Source organism: Fusarium graminearum, chromosome 3 (assembly GCF_000240135.3).
Source record: "Fusarium graminearum PH-1 chromosome 3, whole genome shotgun sequence".
Lineage (NCBI taxonomy): Eukaryota > Fungi > Ascomycota > Sordariomycetes > Hypocreales > Nectriaceae > Fusarium > Fusarium graminearum.
Genome location: NC_026476.1, coordinates 7,053,418 through 7,069,035, shown reverse-complemented (window position 1 = coordinate 7,069,035; position 15,618 = coordinate 7,053,418). Strand labels below are relative to the sequence as shown.

Genomic DNA, 15,618 nt, shown 5'->3' with positions numbered 1-15,618 from the left:
TCCGCAAATCCGCAATATAAACGGAACTGCCTCCAGTGCCATAAGACATCGAAAGATCTGCAGATTGAGGCTGTAAATTGGATCGTATCTCTTGGTAAGGTGAGATTTCCTAGATCTACCGACGACCACAATGTGATCCAAACGCGGTTAGTCTGAAGATTCAGGTCACTCTCGACGCGTTTATTGGATGAGAGGAATATCAATAGTGACTGGGGTCGGAGGAATTCAAGCCCGAACCATGATTCAGCTAAAAAGACTAAGACTAATTAGGACATCAATCTGGTCGATAATCAATGTGGGCTCCTGACCTTATCTTGAGTCAACCTCCCCTGTCTCCTACTCCCAATCCAGCTGTCAGCAATGAGATTGGTCTATTTTCCATATTGCAATCCTTATCCGGAGCAACTCCACAACTCTCCTCGTCTGGCACAACAAGCGTTAGAGACTCAGGCTACACTAACTATTTAGCCATTACCACTCACTACCATGGCAGGAGGCAGTTTCACGTTCCTAGCGGTCGATGGCACTGGTCGCCCTTCAGGCCCTGGTAGTCGAGCTGCTATCCGCAGTCAATGCATGAAGGGAGTCAATGTCCGCAAAGACTCTCGACGTTCGAAAAGAAAAGCAAAAAACAGAAAGGTACAACACCAAGAAAATGTAGAACAAGATGAGGATGCTATCATAATGCATCGTCAAGACTTATCACTACACTGTACTTCGAGTCTTCGGAACCACTGTCTTAAGAGACAGTTGCTCAAACCGTCATTGAGGATGAGCATTGACGATTGTGGCTTTGACTCTTCGCTCTTCCCATCATCAGTACTGGAAACCGGTGATTTGCACTCGCTACCCCACAAAGAATCATCAATTACTAACGTGGGCTTTGGTAGTCATGAAATATAATAGCATCATTGAAAAAGTCTACCCATTGGACACAAACCTCATCGTCCACAGTTGGATGAGCGACGACTTCCAGTTCCTCCACCAAAACAGAACCCTGCTTAGCGCAATCTACCTCGCCACGCACGCCGTAGACGATCTTCGATGCAGCGCGCGTCTTTCCCCCTGGACCCAACAGCTGCTTTGCATCATCCTCTCATCATTGAATCGGGATCTATATCAAGCTGCAGGCCAACAGTCCTCAACAACAATGATGACCATCCTGATACTACTATTTGCTGCCGAGTCATTGCATGACTTTGGAGCCGTAGGGTTGCATCTTGAAGGGGTCAGGCGACTGCTTATAATTAGGGACAACGTTTTTACAGGACTGGACGCGAAGCTTCTCTTTAAGATTCAGCAGTTTGATTTGAGGTTGGCGTTGGCTTTTGGCCGGCCACTGCATCTTGCACTGGAATACAACGATTATCCGACATTACCGGTGCCGCCGATTGCAAAGTCGGATATTCTGCAGAGACTCAACGTAAACTCTCCGCGGGTGATTGAAGCTTTTCAGAACTTACAAGCTCTGATACGGGATATCAAAAATGCTATAAGTGCAAGGACTGATCTAATATGGACGCAATTCCAGTCCCAGATCAGCAACATCCAGACGCAGTTGCTACATCCGAATAACAATTACCCTGATATAGACGAAGCACTGAGACTCGGGATGCTCGCCTTTCTTACCACCCTTTCCCAAAGCCCTGTACGGAGGCCACAACTACCAGAGCTTCAGAGACGGCTTGAAACAAACTATATAATGATGCAAGACCAGAACGAGAATTACAGGACATTCACTATCTGGGTGTTGATGATGGGCTGTTTCTCAGCGGTTGAGGTATCAAATGTCTTAGTTGGAGAAATTTGGGATGTGATTGTGAGTCCCGATCTGACTTGGGAGAATGTGCGAGACATGATAGTGGCGGAAGGTCTTCCATGGATCGACTTTATTCATGGCGGACCAGGGAAGAAAGCATTCGGCTATCTTCAAGCACAAAGAATTCTGCCATAGTATTTTAAGCGATCAGCTGGCCTGCAGTTTTATCAATAGTCAAATGATTATAATGTATGAATGCCTCTCCATATTGTAGGTATAGATATCATGTATATAACCTGTGTGATTAGATCGCTTGTCATTGAGGCCTTGCCATTATCTCGTAACTTTCTAATAAAGGCCTCGTACTACCCAGCACTAAAACTTCCTTACAGATAGCCCAGAGCCTTGAAAGCTCTCTGCAAAATCTCTCGAATGACATTTTCCTTCCTCTTATTGTACTCCATGACATCCTCCCCACCAGCAATGCTTGCCTCAGACGCTTCTCGCTTGACCTTTGCATACAGCTTCCGGTCCTCTTCATTATTTCTCAACCAATCCGTAAAGATCTTGTGCCTCGCCGCCTCGGGACAATCCGGACCCCAGACGTGCAAGTTGGTTGGCACATGTCCGTAGTCACAAAAGAAACGATGTCCGTGCCAGTGAGGTTCTCTAACCAGAAAGTGAAATCCCGCATTCTCAAGCGCTTGCACATATGATGCCTCATCGTTGACATCTTGAACGGTAAGGTCAATATCGATGACTCTTTTTGCTGGAAGACCTGGGACGCTGGTTGAGCCGACGTGGTTGATAGAGACGGCCGTGTCGCCAAGGGCCGTTTCAATGCGAGTTTTGGCGAGGTCAAAATGATGGGGCCATGAAGGATCTGGCTCGTCGATGGCGATAGTATGTTGGACTTTGCGGAAGGCTATTCGCTCAACGAGACTTGGGTCAAACTCGTAATCATTGAGTAAGGCTTCCTTGGATACCGTCATGATGTGTTTCAAGTGGAAATGAATACTGCAAGATGTAATACAATGGTGAACTTGTGTCAAAGGAAAGTTTACACTAGAGTAAATAAATTAACCCGGCGATGATGTTTTGGCGTTCTGTAGAGTAATGCCCCGCGCGCAACTCTTGTTGTTGATTCGTTCGCTTTTCTGTTCCGTAGTGAGTCAGACCGATACGCTGAGCAACGATATTGTTTGCGCTTCATTGGACCATTGGTGCTCAATTGCATTGTTACACTGAGACGTTACATAGAGGCGCTGAAAAGACTAGAAACACAGACACGGATAAACAGAAATAGCTTCCGACTCTTGTTGATTAAGCTTGATTGCTAATCTAGCTACTATCTCATTGTCTGTTGTAAAAGCAAGTATAAAATGAGAAGAAAGAACGAATTGATGGGAAAACGAACCAAGGGTCAGACGATGGAGTAACATTACATTTGTAATAGTGCTGCAGGTTCTGGGTAGCCGGGGTAAAGTGACGTGCTATGTCGCAATCCACGCCGGGGAATGAGCCTTAGTAGGATAAGCACTCAGTGCCCATTCCACTAGCGACTCCGAAAATCAGAGTGGAAACAATAAGCTAGTCATTACTTGGTACTGTCATAGGTGGACATGTGCTGTTGTTTTATTCAAGAGTTCTACCATTGAACCCTTTGCACTGCTTGATATGTTGTTGAAAGTCGGAGCGTCAAGTAATTGGTATCTATTTACCCATATTATCTTCCTCTCATTCGAACCAAGTAACTGTTCGACGTTCTCTATTTTATTTTCGTGGTTATGTATCTCTCGCTCCTTGGGCGGTGATTCAAAACACTTCTGAAGCTAGACGTTTCTATTGCGCTTGCACAGGAATAATGCTGACGGGGCGAGTCATGTAATCAATCACGTACACCCTGTAACAGGATGGATTGACTCACAAAAAGACTATATGCACACTCACCACCCTTCTCTTCATATGGAGTGAATTTAGACTGCCACACTAATATCCCTGATGATAGACAGTGTCCAAGCACAGCATACTGGGTTCCAGTCACGTCAACACAGCCCACCAACCAGAAGCCGTTTTGGTCCATAACCTTGTGCTAATGCCGGTGAACAAACTATGCAATGGACTTTGCTAATGTTGATCCAAGTAATTTTAGTTAGATACAGATAAGAGGAGGGTTTGACGCCATTTGTATGCAGAATGAGCTGTGTGGCGGTAGGACTCTGATTGGCTACCTGACATGATACTACTCCAGCGCAGACCTGTTTGCCAGTGTTCCTGGGTAGTAGAGCGGCTTCTGTCCGATGTTATTTCTTCATCTAGATCAGTACGCAGCCAGAATAAGAACAACGTAATTGACCCCTCTGATAAAGTACCCGCATATATGTGTCCTTAAAAGAAGCATAAGATCCATCAAACAGCTGCAAAAGTCCCTCGTATCGTTTGCTCATGCAACCAACTTAGAATGGCGGAAAACCCAAAGCAAATCTCGACCGAAAGGGTTAGAGATGCAAACGACCAATCTGTCTCATCCGACTCAGAGACGTCAGCTCTGGCCGTGTTGCAAGAGACACCAAAGAGGAGCTGGAAGTCATATCTTTGGGACACCTTTGACAAGTCACCCGAGGAACGCAGATTTCTCTTCAAGCTTGACTTTGCTCTTATGACATTGGCTTCACTGGGGTACTTTATTAAGTATCTGGACCAGGTGAGTTTGCACTCAACGTTGAGGGTTGTGTTAGTTCTAACTGGATAGGTCAACATCAACAATGCCTTTGTCTCTGGAATGAAAGAGGATATGAATCTCTTTGGAAACGAGTTGAATTATATGCAAACATGCTGGACTATTGGATATGTTATCGGTGAAATCCCGAGGTAAGGTTCTTCCTGCTCTCCATAACCACGAGCACTTACTAACAATTATTTAGCAACATGCTCCTGACGCGAATCCGGCCAAGCATCTGGATTCCTGCCTGCGAGGTATGTCTTTGCGATCGCCCGTAACAGGTACCCAAACTGATAAAGAACCCAGGTAACATGGTCTGTTCTTACCATTCTCCTCATCAAATGCACAAACCCAACGCAGCTCTATGTCCTTCGCTTCTTCATTGGACTTGCCGAGAGCACCTTCTATCCTGGCATGCAGTACATTGTTGGTTCGTGGTACCGCAAGGATGAACTTGCTAAGCGTTCGTGCCTCTTTCATGCCATGGGCAACGTGGGATCCATGGTTTCGGGCTACCTGATGGCTGGCTCGCACAACCTCGATGGCGTGCACGGATACCATGGATGGCAGTGGCTGTTTATTACCAACACCGTTGTGTCTCTGCCTATTGCCATCTCCGGTTTTTTCTTCCTACCAGACGTGCCTGAGATCACCAGAGCATGGTACTTTACTCCTGAGGAAATTGCGATTGCGAAACGACGTATGGAACTTGAAGGCAGAGCGAAGAGGGCACCATATACAAAAGCCAAGTTCAAGAAGATTTTCAGCAGCTGGCACATCTATGCTCTAGTGTTGCTATATATTTTGTTCAACAATGGCAACGGAGGTAGCTCACAGCCTGCGTTCCCCCTGTGGCTGAAGTCCCAAGGGTATACGATCAGAGATGTTAATCTTTACCCAACAATTGTCGATGTCATCAGCGTTGTTACAACACTCATCTACGCGTGGACATCAGATAGTCTATTCCGTGGTGCCCGCTGGCCAGCTATTGTCTTTTCAGGTTTGGTCAAGATTATAGCGTACGTTGGACTCACGGTATGGAAGGTTCCCACCGCCTTCACATGGGTATGCTTCATGTTATGTGGATTTGGCGGTGGTATCAGTGGGTTGACATTCGCTTGGGCGCATGAAATCTGTAGTGACGACAATGAAGAAAGGGCCCTCGTCACAGGCGCGATGAATCAGATGGCTTATGTTTTCCAAGCTTGGTTGCCATTAGTTATTTGGCAACAAGTCGAGGCGCCGAGCTATCCTAAAGGGTACCCTACTATGGTAGCCATGGCAGTTGCATTGATCGGAACTGCTTTTGCTATTCGAATACTGCATAAACAGCAGATTGGTGGAAGACGGCATGCTTTAGCAGAGGCTTGAGATAGATATTGTCAGGAGTATTGCAAGGCGACCGAAAGATTTAAATTGAATAAGACACGCCCTGTCACGGCTCTGAGAACTAGGTCATTCTTATCCACTAGTGACTAGTCTAGGTAGCAGAGAAAACGGGGGTCATTCGAATCTGTCTTCTAGACCATAAGTTAGTCAAGTAGTATACGACAATGAGAATACTAGGGTCATTTTCGGGTATACAACAACAGAATCAACATGAATAGTTCTATTAATTGCTATAAAGGTGACCCTTTCTTTCTATTTCGAGCGCATCAGGTTAACTCAAAAGGTTGCGAAGATCGTTGGGAACCTCTTCTATAGAAGTGTATTCCAGGTTCCAAAGCCCCCGGATGACGTGTTTTGCAAGATTGTCCTCGCTCAGATGTGGATACTCCCCATGCATAAGCTCCTCCTGCAACTCCTCGACTTCAATCTTGCCGTATGGCACTGCCCACTCAGTAATCTCACAGATACCAGTCCCAAGGGCAAATAGCTCCTTCTCAAACCTGCTTTTTTCCGGGCTTGGAGGATCTGTCGAAGGAATCCAGTAGCGAGGCTCGCAAGCAAACATCACGTCTGGATATATCCCACGTAGACTGGAACCGGCAAAGTCGCTCAGTTTAATATGATGGTTATCAAAGAGGAGAATATTCCGCGTTGAGATGTCGCCCCACAACACGCCTCGACTGTGGATATACTGTAGAGTCTCAGCGAGGTCGATCGCCATGTTCAAACGTTGAGCCATAGGCAGTGCATCGCCCTTGAGGATGCGCCCGCGAAGGTTACTATGGGGAGCTCTCTCAAGTTTCAATGCCCAGGCTTCTCTCTCACTCTCGACCGAGGAGTCTGATTCTTCGCTTTGTGTAGCGGGGAGATATGCAACCCCATATGATTTGAGTATGTGTTCATGCAAACCCAAAGCATCATAGTTGGCAGCTTCACGCTTGAACGACTCACTGCAGTCCTCGGCAAGGGCTGCATGGTCGTAAATTTCCCTGTCTAGCCAGAAACCGGTAGCTTTTATAGCAACTTGAGGCTCCGCTTTTTCAGCATAAGTGATGCTCAGGGCTGTTCGGCCCAAGGGCTCCAGTCTTGCATTGATCGCTGGGCCAGCATCCCGATCGCTCAATCTCATGGTGGCTGTGATGGATGAAGAGCTGAAACGAATAATAACAAATGGCTTAGACAACGGCAAATAATACCTAGAATGGCACTCAGGGTGAAGTACAAAATAATGCGAGGAAAAATTCAGCGTATTCAGTGGTCAAATTGGGACATAAAGCGTGAAGATTGAGGAAAGGGGACAATATGTGTTGGTAGTTTGCTTGGCGAAACAGTGAGGGGAATAACATCGCCACAAACATTGCCACTTGCCAATACTTCAACTTCATGATATCTCCTTTGGAAAGGAAGTCAACTGTGGTATAACTTGTTGACTTCTCAATTTTTCACTGAACTGTCTTAGAGATACCCCTGTCTTATGCTGTAGCCACTGTCTCGACTTGTCACCCAATAACGGCAAATTTAGTAGGGTCAAAAATGTGCTGTCGAAAGTGTTGATCTTCACATTTGTATATGTGATATGGCAGATGTTATCCATTTTGCTTACACTTGAATAATCCTATCTGAGTGACCTTGCAGCTATCTGCCTGGTAAACGTGCTTGCCGGCGGAAAAGCCCTCCAGTCACTAAGTCAGTAAGACGATATAGAGCAGGGTGCCAATGTGACATATCAAACCTTGGCTGTTCACTCTCAATAAGAGGCACAGTGGCAGCCTTAACACTCTAACTACAAAACAAGGGATTCGCCCCGAACAGGGGTTCTAGCCATAAAAAAGTCTATTTACTGCTTACTACTGTTAGCACTGTCTTGAAGTAGGGTTTTGATGTAGTCTATATCTAAGCCCTCAATTTTGTCGCCTTTGATTGACCATCCATAAGACTCAATGAGATCTTGAACCTCGCTTTGTAGTTCTTCAATAGTGCCATATTCGAACCGCCAACACTTGTGAAGAATGTTCCCCAAAAACTCATCCTCAAGATCAGGTATCCAGTCTTCATTTTCAATCAAGCGTTCAGTCTCTCCGGGACCTCGACCCATTCCATCGCCTGGCATATGAGATGTCATGATACAGTATATCAGTCTACCAAATATGAACATATCGGTCGCAATTGTTGGCACACTGACCCTCCGCGATAGTGGGAGTGACTCTGGTGAAAACTCATAGGAGTTATACAACCCACCAGGGCAGTACCAGCCTGTTGCTGGATCATGGAAGTCTGAACCTACAAAGCCTGCAAGCGAAATATCCAGGGACTCTGCGGATATCCAGCAGCTCGAATGATCGATTTCTCCATAAGCTATATCATGAGAGTGTATCCACATGAGGGCTGATAGCAACTGCAAGCTCCACTGGTAGGCTAGAGGTAGAAGCCCCGGCTTGATGCGAGAGTCAGGCAATGTAGCTTGAGCACCGACAGTGTAAAGTTTGGACTCGTATTCCTCAAAGAAATCCCCAAGCGAGCCATATGATGGTTTTCGAAGTAAGGGAAGTCCTGTCCAAGCATCTTGACCCAATACCCTGTATTTATGATTAGTATAGAGATCTATAGATAAATGGAGTATCTATTAGACCTACGGGACTATTCCTGGATGCTCTTCGCCAACCATTTCATAAGCAAAAGAAGTTTTAAAGCAAGCGAAAGCCGCTGGATCTTCCCGCCACCAAGCATCTGGCGCGTCAGCTTCCTCTCTGACCCAGTATCGACAACTAGGCTGAAAGATGACAGAGTCTGCATCTCTCGAGAGAACGTTTACAAACCCAATAGTGATTGGTCTTGGAAGGCGAGCACCTTGTGGGTCGGTCAATGGGATGGTTCGGGGACCTGTTGCTGTTCGATAGCGAGTTTCCAGTGGTGCCTGATTGTAGATACTTCGAGCCATGGCGAAGAATGATTGAAAGATAATTGATCTTTTGAATAAGTAGTAAATGGAGAACAGATAGTGCTGGGTCTTTTTATTAGTTGTTGCAGCGTTTCCACTTAGTTTAGTACAATGGCGCCCCGAATATTTATCCGGACTGCTTTACTCTAAACACTGGCCTGCTATGGAATATATCACTAGCCAATCGCTAAGTCTACCCTAAGATAATAAAACGTCAAGTAAGACCCGTAAGAAGCTACACGCTTGATAACTTGAGTATCGACGCAGTATTTCAAGCAATCTTTATTTGTTAGCGGTAAGGCTGGTGCTCTGTAAAGAATATTAGTGGAGGAGAAGGCGAGGCGACAGAATAACTCATGGGAGTCTTGTTTCTCAGATTCCCTTCGTTCTCTTTAGCTATGAGCCAATGCCTGCCAAGATGCAGGATGTCAGAATCCCTTCCAATTTGGCAATGTGGCCAGCTGATTCATCCCTTTACTGATTGTTATATCTGACACAGCCATGTTATGGCTCGCCCTAGTTCCAGTTAGTCTGTCGCCAACGTTTTCAGCCGCACGCTGCGCTCTTAACATCATCTAACACCTTTGACAGGATGAATAAAGCAGTCCGTAGTAGGTTGTGAGATAACTGCCTAGAATAGAATTGCCTCCCGTACGCAATGTGTGTCTCTGTTCAATTGTCCTCTAACACTCCTTTCTTTGCACCTCCGAGGAGAAACGGAGGACGCTAGAACCGATTTCTGAGACTACATACCAGATGGTGGAGGCTGAATTAAGTTTGATATTTGGGTTCCTCAACTGCCAATCACATGGGCAAAGCATGAAGTGGAAGTTATTCAAGAACCAGTGTGGCTTGCGCTGGCTTGCGCTAGGCTGGCCGAGCCCCAAATTGTTTCCAGCCCTAGGCATCGTTGGTATGGGATGCTGTCTTGTCGCGGTTCGATGGGACAATTAAATATTTGCAACATTCCCATCTCGACTCGAATTTATTTCCTTTGTTCATTGCCATCTGTTGGTGCGCTTATCACTTCCCTTCTATAATACACCCGCCTTTACAGTCATTATGTATCGGGCATCGCTTTCCAGAGAGGCCATTGTCTTTGGAACGATGGTCTCTGCCGTCAGTGCCATGGTAACAGGGCACGCTGGGAGACAACTGATGCCAAGCATGCCAGAGATCACGGCCGACCCCATGGACTTCCTCGATCAAGTACAACTACTCCAGCGGCGCGAACTGCAACAACGACAAGAAGTTTCTTCTCCATTCGACTTGACCGTCACCAATGCACCTGATGCGACGTGCGGTTATCTATCTGCAGAGGTCGGGGTACCAATTACCTGCACAAATAAAGAAATATGCGCGTGGGCTCTGGTACAGGAGGACGCGGGAGTTATCAGATGCGGTACAGAGATAAAGGTCAACTGCTACGAGTCATCCAAAGCAGTCGATCCCTCACTTTGCAACGACGTCTGCCAAAGTGACACGATGAATCTTTTGTGGTAGGTTTGACGCTCTAGAATTGTCAGCCTCTGTCACTGACCTACCTTCTCATAGTACCAACTCTGACACACCATATTGTCGAACCTACGCTTTCCCGAATGGTATACGAGACTATAGATGTGCATCTTCATCCTTGACAGCGGAGCAGAGCGCAGAGCATACCTTTTATGGCCAAAAGAATCCCAATTTCAAGACGAGAGTTGCCAACGGTGCGGTTGCAACAACAGAGCTGGAAGAAGCGCTGGATAAGACAGCAACCGAATCCGATGAACCCACCACGATCACGAAATCAGCTCCATCTACAAAATCAGCCTCGACCGATGATAATAGCAAGAGTAGCCCAGCACCCATTGGGGCCATAGTGGGAGGAGTTGTGGGTGGTGTAGCCCTTATCGGTCTTGCCATGCTAGGTGTCTTTTTCATGCTCCGACGAAAGAGGAACAAGACTGTGACTACTCAAGGCCCTATCAACCCGCCAGTTATGAACTTTATTCCACAGAACATGGGCCCAAGTATGCTTGACTCAAAAATGGTTGCGTCACCTCATACTCAACCGGACTCTGCTATCTCTCCGTTGCAGTCAGATAGCCGACAGTCCATGTTTGGGCCGCCGCCGGTTTATGAAGCACCAGGACACGAGTCGCAAGTCCATGAGATGGGCGAATCGAGCGAGAGGAAGTGAGCGTAGGTTGTTTTTAAAAATTATCACGAAATCTTTCACAATACAAATTGCATGATCAATAAAACGTTTGTATGGCAACTAGGATGGGTAATGGTCTCTACGACGCAAATATGGTATTAAGAGGTCATACAAGTGCAGATGAGATGGTTGCCTAATGTTGAAGCTGCAAACCTTGTGGCGTGATTTTATCCGTTAACACACTGGGGAACTCGTTCTGTTCCCAGATTAAATCCTGCATGTCGCGTCGTATTGATCTGCACACGAGTGGGTGGCAGGGGACAGTGGCAATTATCCGACCACCTGCAACAAGGGCCCAAAATGGACGTGTCTTGGCGGTGGGACTGTTGGTTCACGACATGACTGCGCCTGGGAGATGCATCGGAAATAACCACCTTAACAGGTCAACAATGCATGAGTCGACTCGAGGTTTTTTCCTACGTCCTTCCCAACATGAACCACCTTCCGTAGGATCTTGGGTCACCTGATCATGAGTAATGAGATTCTTCTTCCCCTCTCTTGTCTCTTTTCTTTACCTTGATCATATTGTCGCTATCGATCAAACAATACAACATCATGACTGCACAGATTGAACAAGCCCACGAACCGCTGGTATGTAGTATCCTTCTTCGTAGTAATGGTGTGCTGACTTGTGAGTAGGCTGCGGACACGTTTGACGATGTTGATTCAGACTCTACTTTTTCGGGCGTAAGTTCTGCACATTCATGACCTTGAGTGCCTGTGTCTTGTGATACTGTTCGAACCATTCCGGAGAAAAGATGCTAAATAGTCGCAGTCTGACCTTGAAAGCCTGGAGTCACTTCGTTCAAGCGTCCTACAGTACCAAGTGGAGAATGGCCGCACATACCACGCTATGAGCTCTGGAAGTGAGTAATTATCTACTGAGGTTGGAAAAATATGAAATCGGAGCTGACGCATTAACCAGAATACAATTTTCCCAATGATGAATCCGAAAGTGATCGACTTGGTACATCATCAAGATTGAGTTAAGTTAAAATCATAGCTAATAAGACGAAACAGATTTGCAGCACAACCTTTGGCTTTTGACGCTTCATGGAGAACTTGGTCTTAGCCCCAAGATCAAAGGATCTGCCAAGCGTGTTCTCGATGCCGGTACAGGAACTGGCCTTTGGGCTATCGAATACGGTTGGTTCAGTCAGCCATGAAAAGATGAAAGCATTACTGACGTTATTGCTAGCTGATGCCCACCCGGAAACCAAGGTAACGCTGGACCCGTGTTGCGTATAACCTCTGCATGACTAAATCAATTAGGTGATTGGCGTTGATCTGAGTCCCATCCAACCAAACATGTACTTTATCTACCTACGCTTCTGAATTGCAGCATACTGACATATCTGAAGGGTTCCACCGAATTGCATCTTCGAAATCGACGACCTCGAAAAAGAATGGACATGGACAGAGCCATTTGACCTCATCTTTGCTCGTACCATGACGGGATCATTCGCCGACACCAAAAAATTCATCAAGAACAGCTTCGAGTACGTCATGATCTCAGCATCCATTCACTTATCTTACTCTTTCACGCAGAAACCTCGAGCCTGGTGGCTATCTCGAAATGCAAGATCTCACCTACCCCATCGCCTGTGATGATGACACTCTCCTCCCAGACAGCGCCCTTGTCCGTTCCGGCAAGCTGAGTATTGAAGCCAGCGCTAAAGCTGGGCGCGCCATTGATCTCGCTCCTCAGTACAAGGACTTCTTCGAAAAGGCCGGCTTCGTTGATGTGGTCGAGAAAAAGTACAAGTGGCCTATCAACGAGTGGCCAAAGGACAAGCATCACAAGGAGCTTGGAAAGTGGTCTTACGCTAACATGAACAATGGATTAGAGGGTCTCTTGCTTGCGCTGTTCACGAGGTTCTTGGGATGGTCGGCCGACGAGGTCATGGTTCTTTGCTCGGCAATGAGAAAACAGATTCGAGACCGAAATGTCCACGCCTATATCCCTATGTGAGTGGCCATTAAACCCTGTTCCCCTTGTTGGAGAATCGATTTGCTGATTGATCACCATTAGTTATGTCGTATATGGCAAAAAGCCAGAAACAGACACCCCTTCGAAGGCCTGATATATTTTACCAAGTCTGTACTTTCATCATCATGGGGATTAGGGAAGTATTTCACGGTCACAGATTTCTTCCTATACAGTACATTCCAATTATTGCATCGGTATTCATAACATCCAGAGATTCTACACCCAAACATTATCTTCCAAGTTTTAAAGTCATTAGTCCAAATTACCAATCTTTCGAGAAAAGTCAATTGTTTCCGTGATGCCCTTCTCAAGGGTGATCCAATCTCTCCCAGCCCACTTCTGCAGTAGTCCTGGCGCAATGTCGTTCTCGATCTTGTATGACAAGGTAGGATCTCCAGGAATGAAGTCTTCTTCAAAATCTTCTTCGGGATACGCGTCGCGCATAATTGCTAGCGCATTGTTCCAGTTGAATGGTTTAGCCAGAGCTTGGATGCGAGTACCCTTCACGTCAGGGTCGATAACGGCAGCGGCGTAGATAACAGCCACGTCCGACACGTGTGTATAGTAAACTGTAAATTTAGCTTCTAGTCGTCTCATTTTACTCCCACGTCAACTTACCTGTCGTGTTTTCCTTGAGCGCTTCAATCTTTCCGAGATACAATTGCTGCAACAACTGAGTAGGCATAGGTCCATAGTGTCTCGCATGTAATGGGTCGCCCAGCGTCCAGCATGGGCTCACAGAATTGACTACCCATGGGAGTTTCTCGTCTTGAACAAACTTCCATACCGCTTTTTCCGCATCGACCCTGGCAGCCAGATAGGTCACAAGCATGCGAGTCAACTCATATGGCGGAGGCAACTTCGCCATATGGACTAAACCTTCGTTCCAGGTTTCCTGATTGATGGTAGACGAATCCCCCGGTCTTGGCCATACCGCTGACCAAAACCCTGACGCGAGAACGAACCGCTTGATATTGGGTTCCTTGGCGGCAGATCGACAAACAGTCAAGGCAGCCTCGATTGCTGATGGGAAAGCCACATTGGGATCTGGTGTTTGCTCCCCAATGTTTCCAAGATGAATTACAGCCGAGACTCCCTTGACCGCCTCGTCGAAGTCTCCTGGTTTTGATGTGTCGGCCAGAACCAGTTCCACTTTCTCTTCATCAGCAAATGACCTGACTGAAGGATGCTCAAGAAGCCATTTGCTGTATTCGAGGTTTCTGACCGTGCCGCGCACGTGGAACCCCCGGTTGAGCAGCTCAATCACCACATGGCTGCCAGTGTAGCAGTTCGCTCCTGTAACGAGAACCCACGATCCTCGTGGGATGGCTGTGGGCAGGTCATTCATATTTGGTAGTATGGAGGATTCGAAGGTTCGTAAATTAGAAATTCTGAGGAGGGCTACGAGCCAAGAAAAGCGAACCGCGCAGTCGGTGGTGACGTTGCATTCAGCTTAATCGATGTCTTAAGATCGTGAGAAGCGGAATAGGGGACAGTCCATACCCCCGCTTGTTAGTGCGAAGTACGGAGTTATTGTACATCCGCGTTGTTAGCTTTACGGTAGACCTGAGATTCCAAATGAAGCGATCCCCTTTGGTCCATTAGATCAGGGCTAAATTCTTAGCGAACGAGATTAACCCTGGTGATGCCCTAAAGATGTGAAGGTAAGCTGACTGTAACCTTATTCTGTCTTCTTTAATGGCTGTCTCCCAACCTTATTCAGTATACTGCAAATAGAGCATTTCTTTATGAGTACTTTTTAACTTGAGGAACTTTATCGAAACCTATGATTGGAGCCTCTGAAAATGTGAAATATTGAGGCTTTCCCAGGACGCTAGAAAGAAATGGTGTCATTAAGTGGCCACTTGATTCTCCAGTCGATCGACAATTGGTGGCTCGATTAACCAAGATCAGTTTAGCCCCTGCTCAACAGTCAGGGGCTGGGAGACCTTTTGAGAGCTAGGGTTCGTCTGACAAGTTCCGGAAATTTGGTTGAATTGTGCCGAGCACGAATGACCCCTCCCTCATCTGATAACAGCATCTCGCTTGACCTTTACTTTTGCATTACGGAGAAACCTCTAACCGTCGCTACTTATATAATCTTCTGTACTATTATTTATGCACTCGTTTTTCAACTAAAATTGTGAAAGGCAGTTATGAATGCTTCATTTGCAGCGTTTGTCAAGATTGTTCTACACCATCTACCGCTTGTCTTATCTTATCTTACCGTGTCATATCTTATCGGTTCATTTCCTCTCTGACCAGATGCCAGTGTTACCAGTCTGATGTTGACAGAGGCATGCCGTTGGATACTAGAAAAGTCAGCCTCCGAAGATTTGAGATATAAAAATAGACACCCTGAAGAGCCGAGTCTAAGTGGCATAAGGTGATCTGTTAGTTTTGTCTCGTATGCTTCCAGTCGCTAATTGTCTGATAGTAAAGGGCGCAGTCGACATAAGTACCAATATATGTGTTGGCGAGTTATCCTTCTCAGTGAAAAAAAAAAAAAAACCTTGATGCTCCTAACCATAACTACCAATATCAATACGCGTTAATGCATTTACAATAATTTTATCCGAACAAAACTAGGTCAAGCTGAGAGTAATAGAAGACGAATTTC

The 15,618-nt window shown here is 46.2% G+C and overlaps 8 protein-coding genes across 8 annotated transcripts; 4 read left to right on the top strand and 4 right to left on the bottom strand.

Annotated features, from left to right (window-relative positions):
- Nucleotides 1-486: 486 nt before the first annotated feature.
- Nucleotides 487-1,954, top strand: FGSG_13945 (uncharacterized protein; the record flags this gene model as incomplete). The annotated part of the gene is given in 2 exon segments (XM_011327440.1): nt 487-886; nt 891-1,954. Coding segments are annotated over 2 exon segments (1,464 nt in total).
- Nucleotides 1,955-2,075: 121 nt separating this feature from the next.
- FGSG_11474 (uncharacterized protein) lies at nt 2,076-2,751 on the bottom strand (the record flags this gene model as incomplete). The annotated part of the gene is made up of 1 exon (XM_011327439.1): nt 2,076-2,751. One exon carries the CDS (start codon nt 2,749-2,751, stop codon nt 2,146-2,148), a length of 606 nt encoding a protein of 201 aa, XP_011325741.1. The 3' UTR covers nt 2,076-2,145.
- A 1,469-nt stretch (nt 2,752-4,220) lies between these two features.
- Nucleotides 4,221-5,852, top strand: FGSG_11475 (uncharacterized protein; the record flags this gene model as incomplete). The annotated part of the gene is made up of 4 exons (XM_011327438.1): nt 4,221-4,463; nt 4,512-4,630; nt 4,684-4,735; nt 4,788-5,852. The coding sequence occupies 4 exons, from the start codon at nt 4,221-4,223 to the stop codon at nt 5,850-5,852; spliced, it is 1,479 nt and encodes a 492-aa protein (XP_011325740.1).
- A 289-nt stretch (nt 5,853-6,141) lies between these two features.
- Nucleotides 6,142-6,999, bottom strand: FGSG_13944 (uncharacterized protein; the record flags this gene model as incomplete). The annotated part of the gene is made up of 1 exon (XM_011327437.1): nt 6,142-6,999. One exon carries the CDS (start codon nt 6,997-6,999, stop codon nt 6,142-6,144), a length of 858 nt encoding a protein of 285 aa, XP_011325739.1.
- A 708-nt stretch (nt 7,000-7,707) lies between these two features.
- FGSG_13943 (uncharacterized protein) lies at nt 7,708-8,808 on the bottom strand (the record flags this gene model as incomplete). The annotated part of the gene is made up of 2 exons (XM_011327436.1): nt 7,708-8,446; nt 8,504-8,808. 2 exons carry the CDS (start codon nt 8,806-8,808, stop codon nt 7,708-7,710), a joined length of 1,044 nt encoding a protein of 347 aa, XP_011325738.1.
- Nucleotides 8,809-9,870: 1,062 nt separating this feature from the next.
- Nucleotides 9,871-10,990, top strand: FGSG_11477 (uncharacterized protein; the record flags this gene model as incomplete). Its single annotated transcript, XM_011327435.1, has 2 exons — nt 9,871-10,307; nt 10,363-10,990. The coding sequence occupies 2 exons, from the start codon at nt 9,871-9,873 to the stop codon at nt 10,988-10,990; spliced, it is 1,065 nt and encodes a 354-aa protein (XP_011325737.1).
- Nucleotides 10,991-11,563: 573 nt separating this feature from the next.
- Nucleotides 11,564-12,980, top strand: FGSG_11478 (uncharacterized protein; the record flags this gene model as incomplete). The annotated part of the gene is made up of 8 exons (XM_011327434.1): nt 11,564-11,599; nt 11,648-11,695; nt 11,778-11,874; nt 12,029-12,154; nt 12,207-12,229; nt 12,281-12,318; nt 12,370-12,507; nt 12,557-12,980. The coding sequence occupies 8 exons, from the start codon at nt 11,564-11,566 to the stop codon at nt 12,978-12,980; spliced, it is 930 nt and encodes a 309-aa protein (XP_011325736.1).
- Nucleotides 12,981-13,250: 270 nt separating this feature from the next.
- On the bottom strand, nt 13,251-14,346 carry FGSG_11479 (uncharacterized protein; the record flags this gene model as incomplete). Its single annotated transcript, XM_011327433.1, has 2 exons — nt 13,251-13,483; nt 13,617-14,346. The coding sequence occupies 2 exons, from the start codon at nt 14,344-14,346 to the stop codon at nt 13,251-13,253; spliced, it is 963 nt and encodes a 320-aa protein (XP_011325735.1).
- Nucleotides 14,347-15,618: the final 1,272 nt, after the last annotated feature.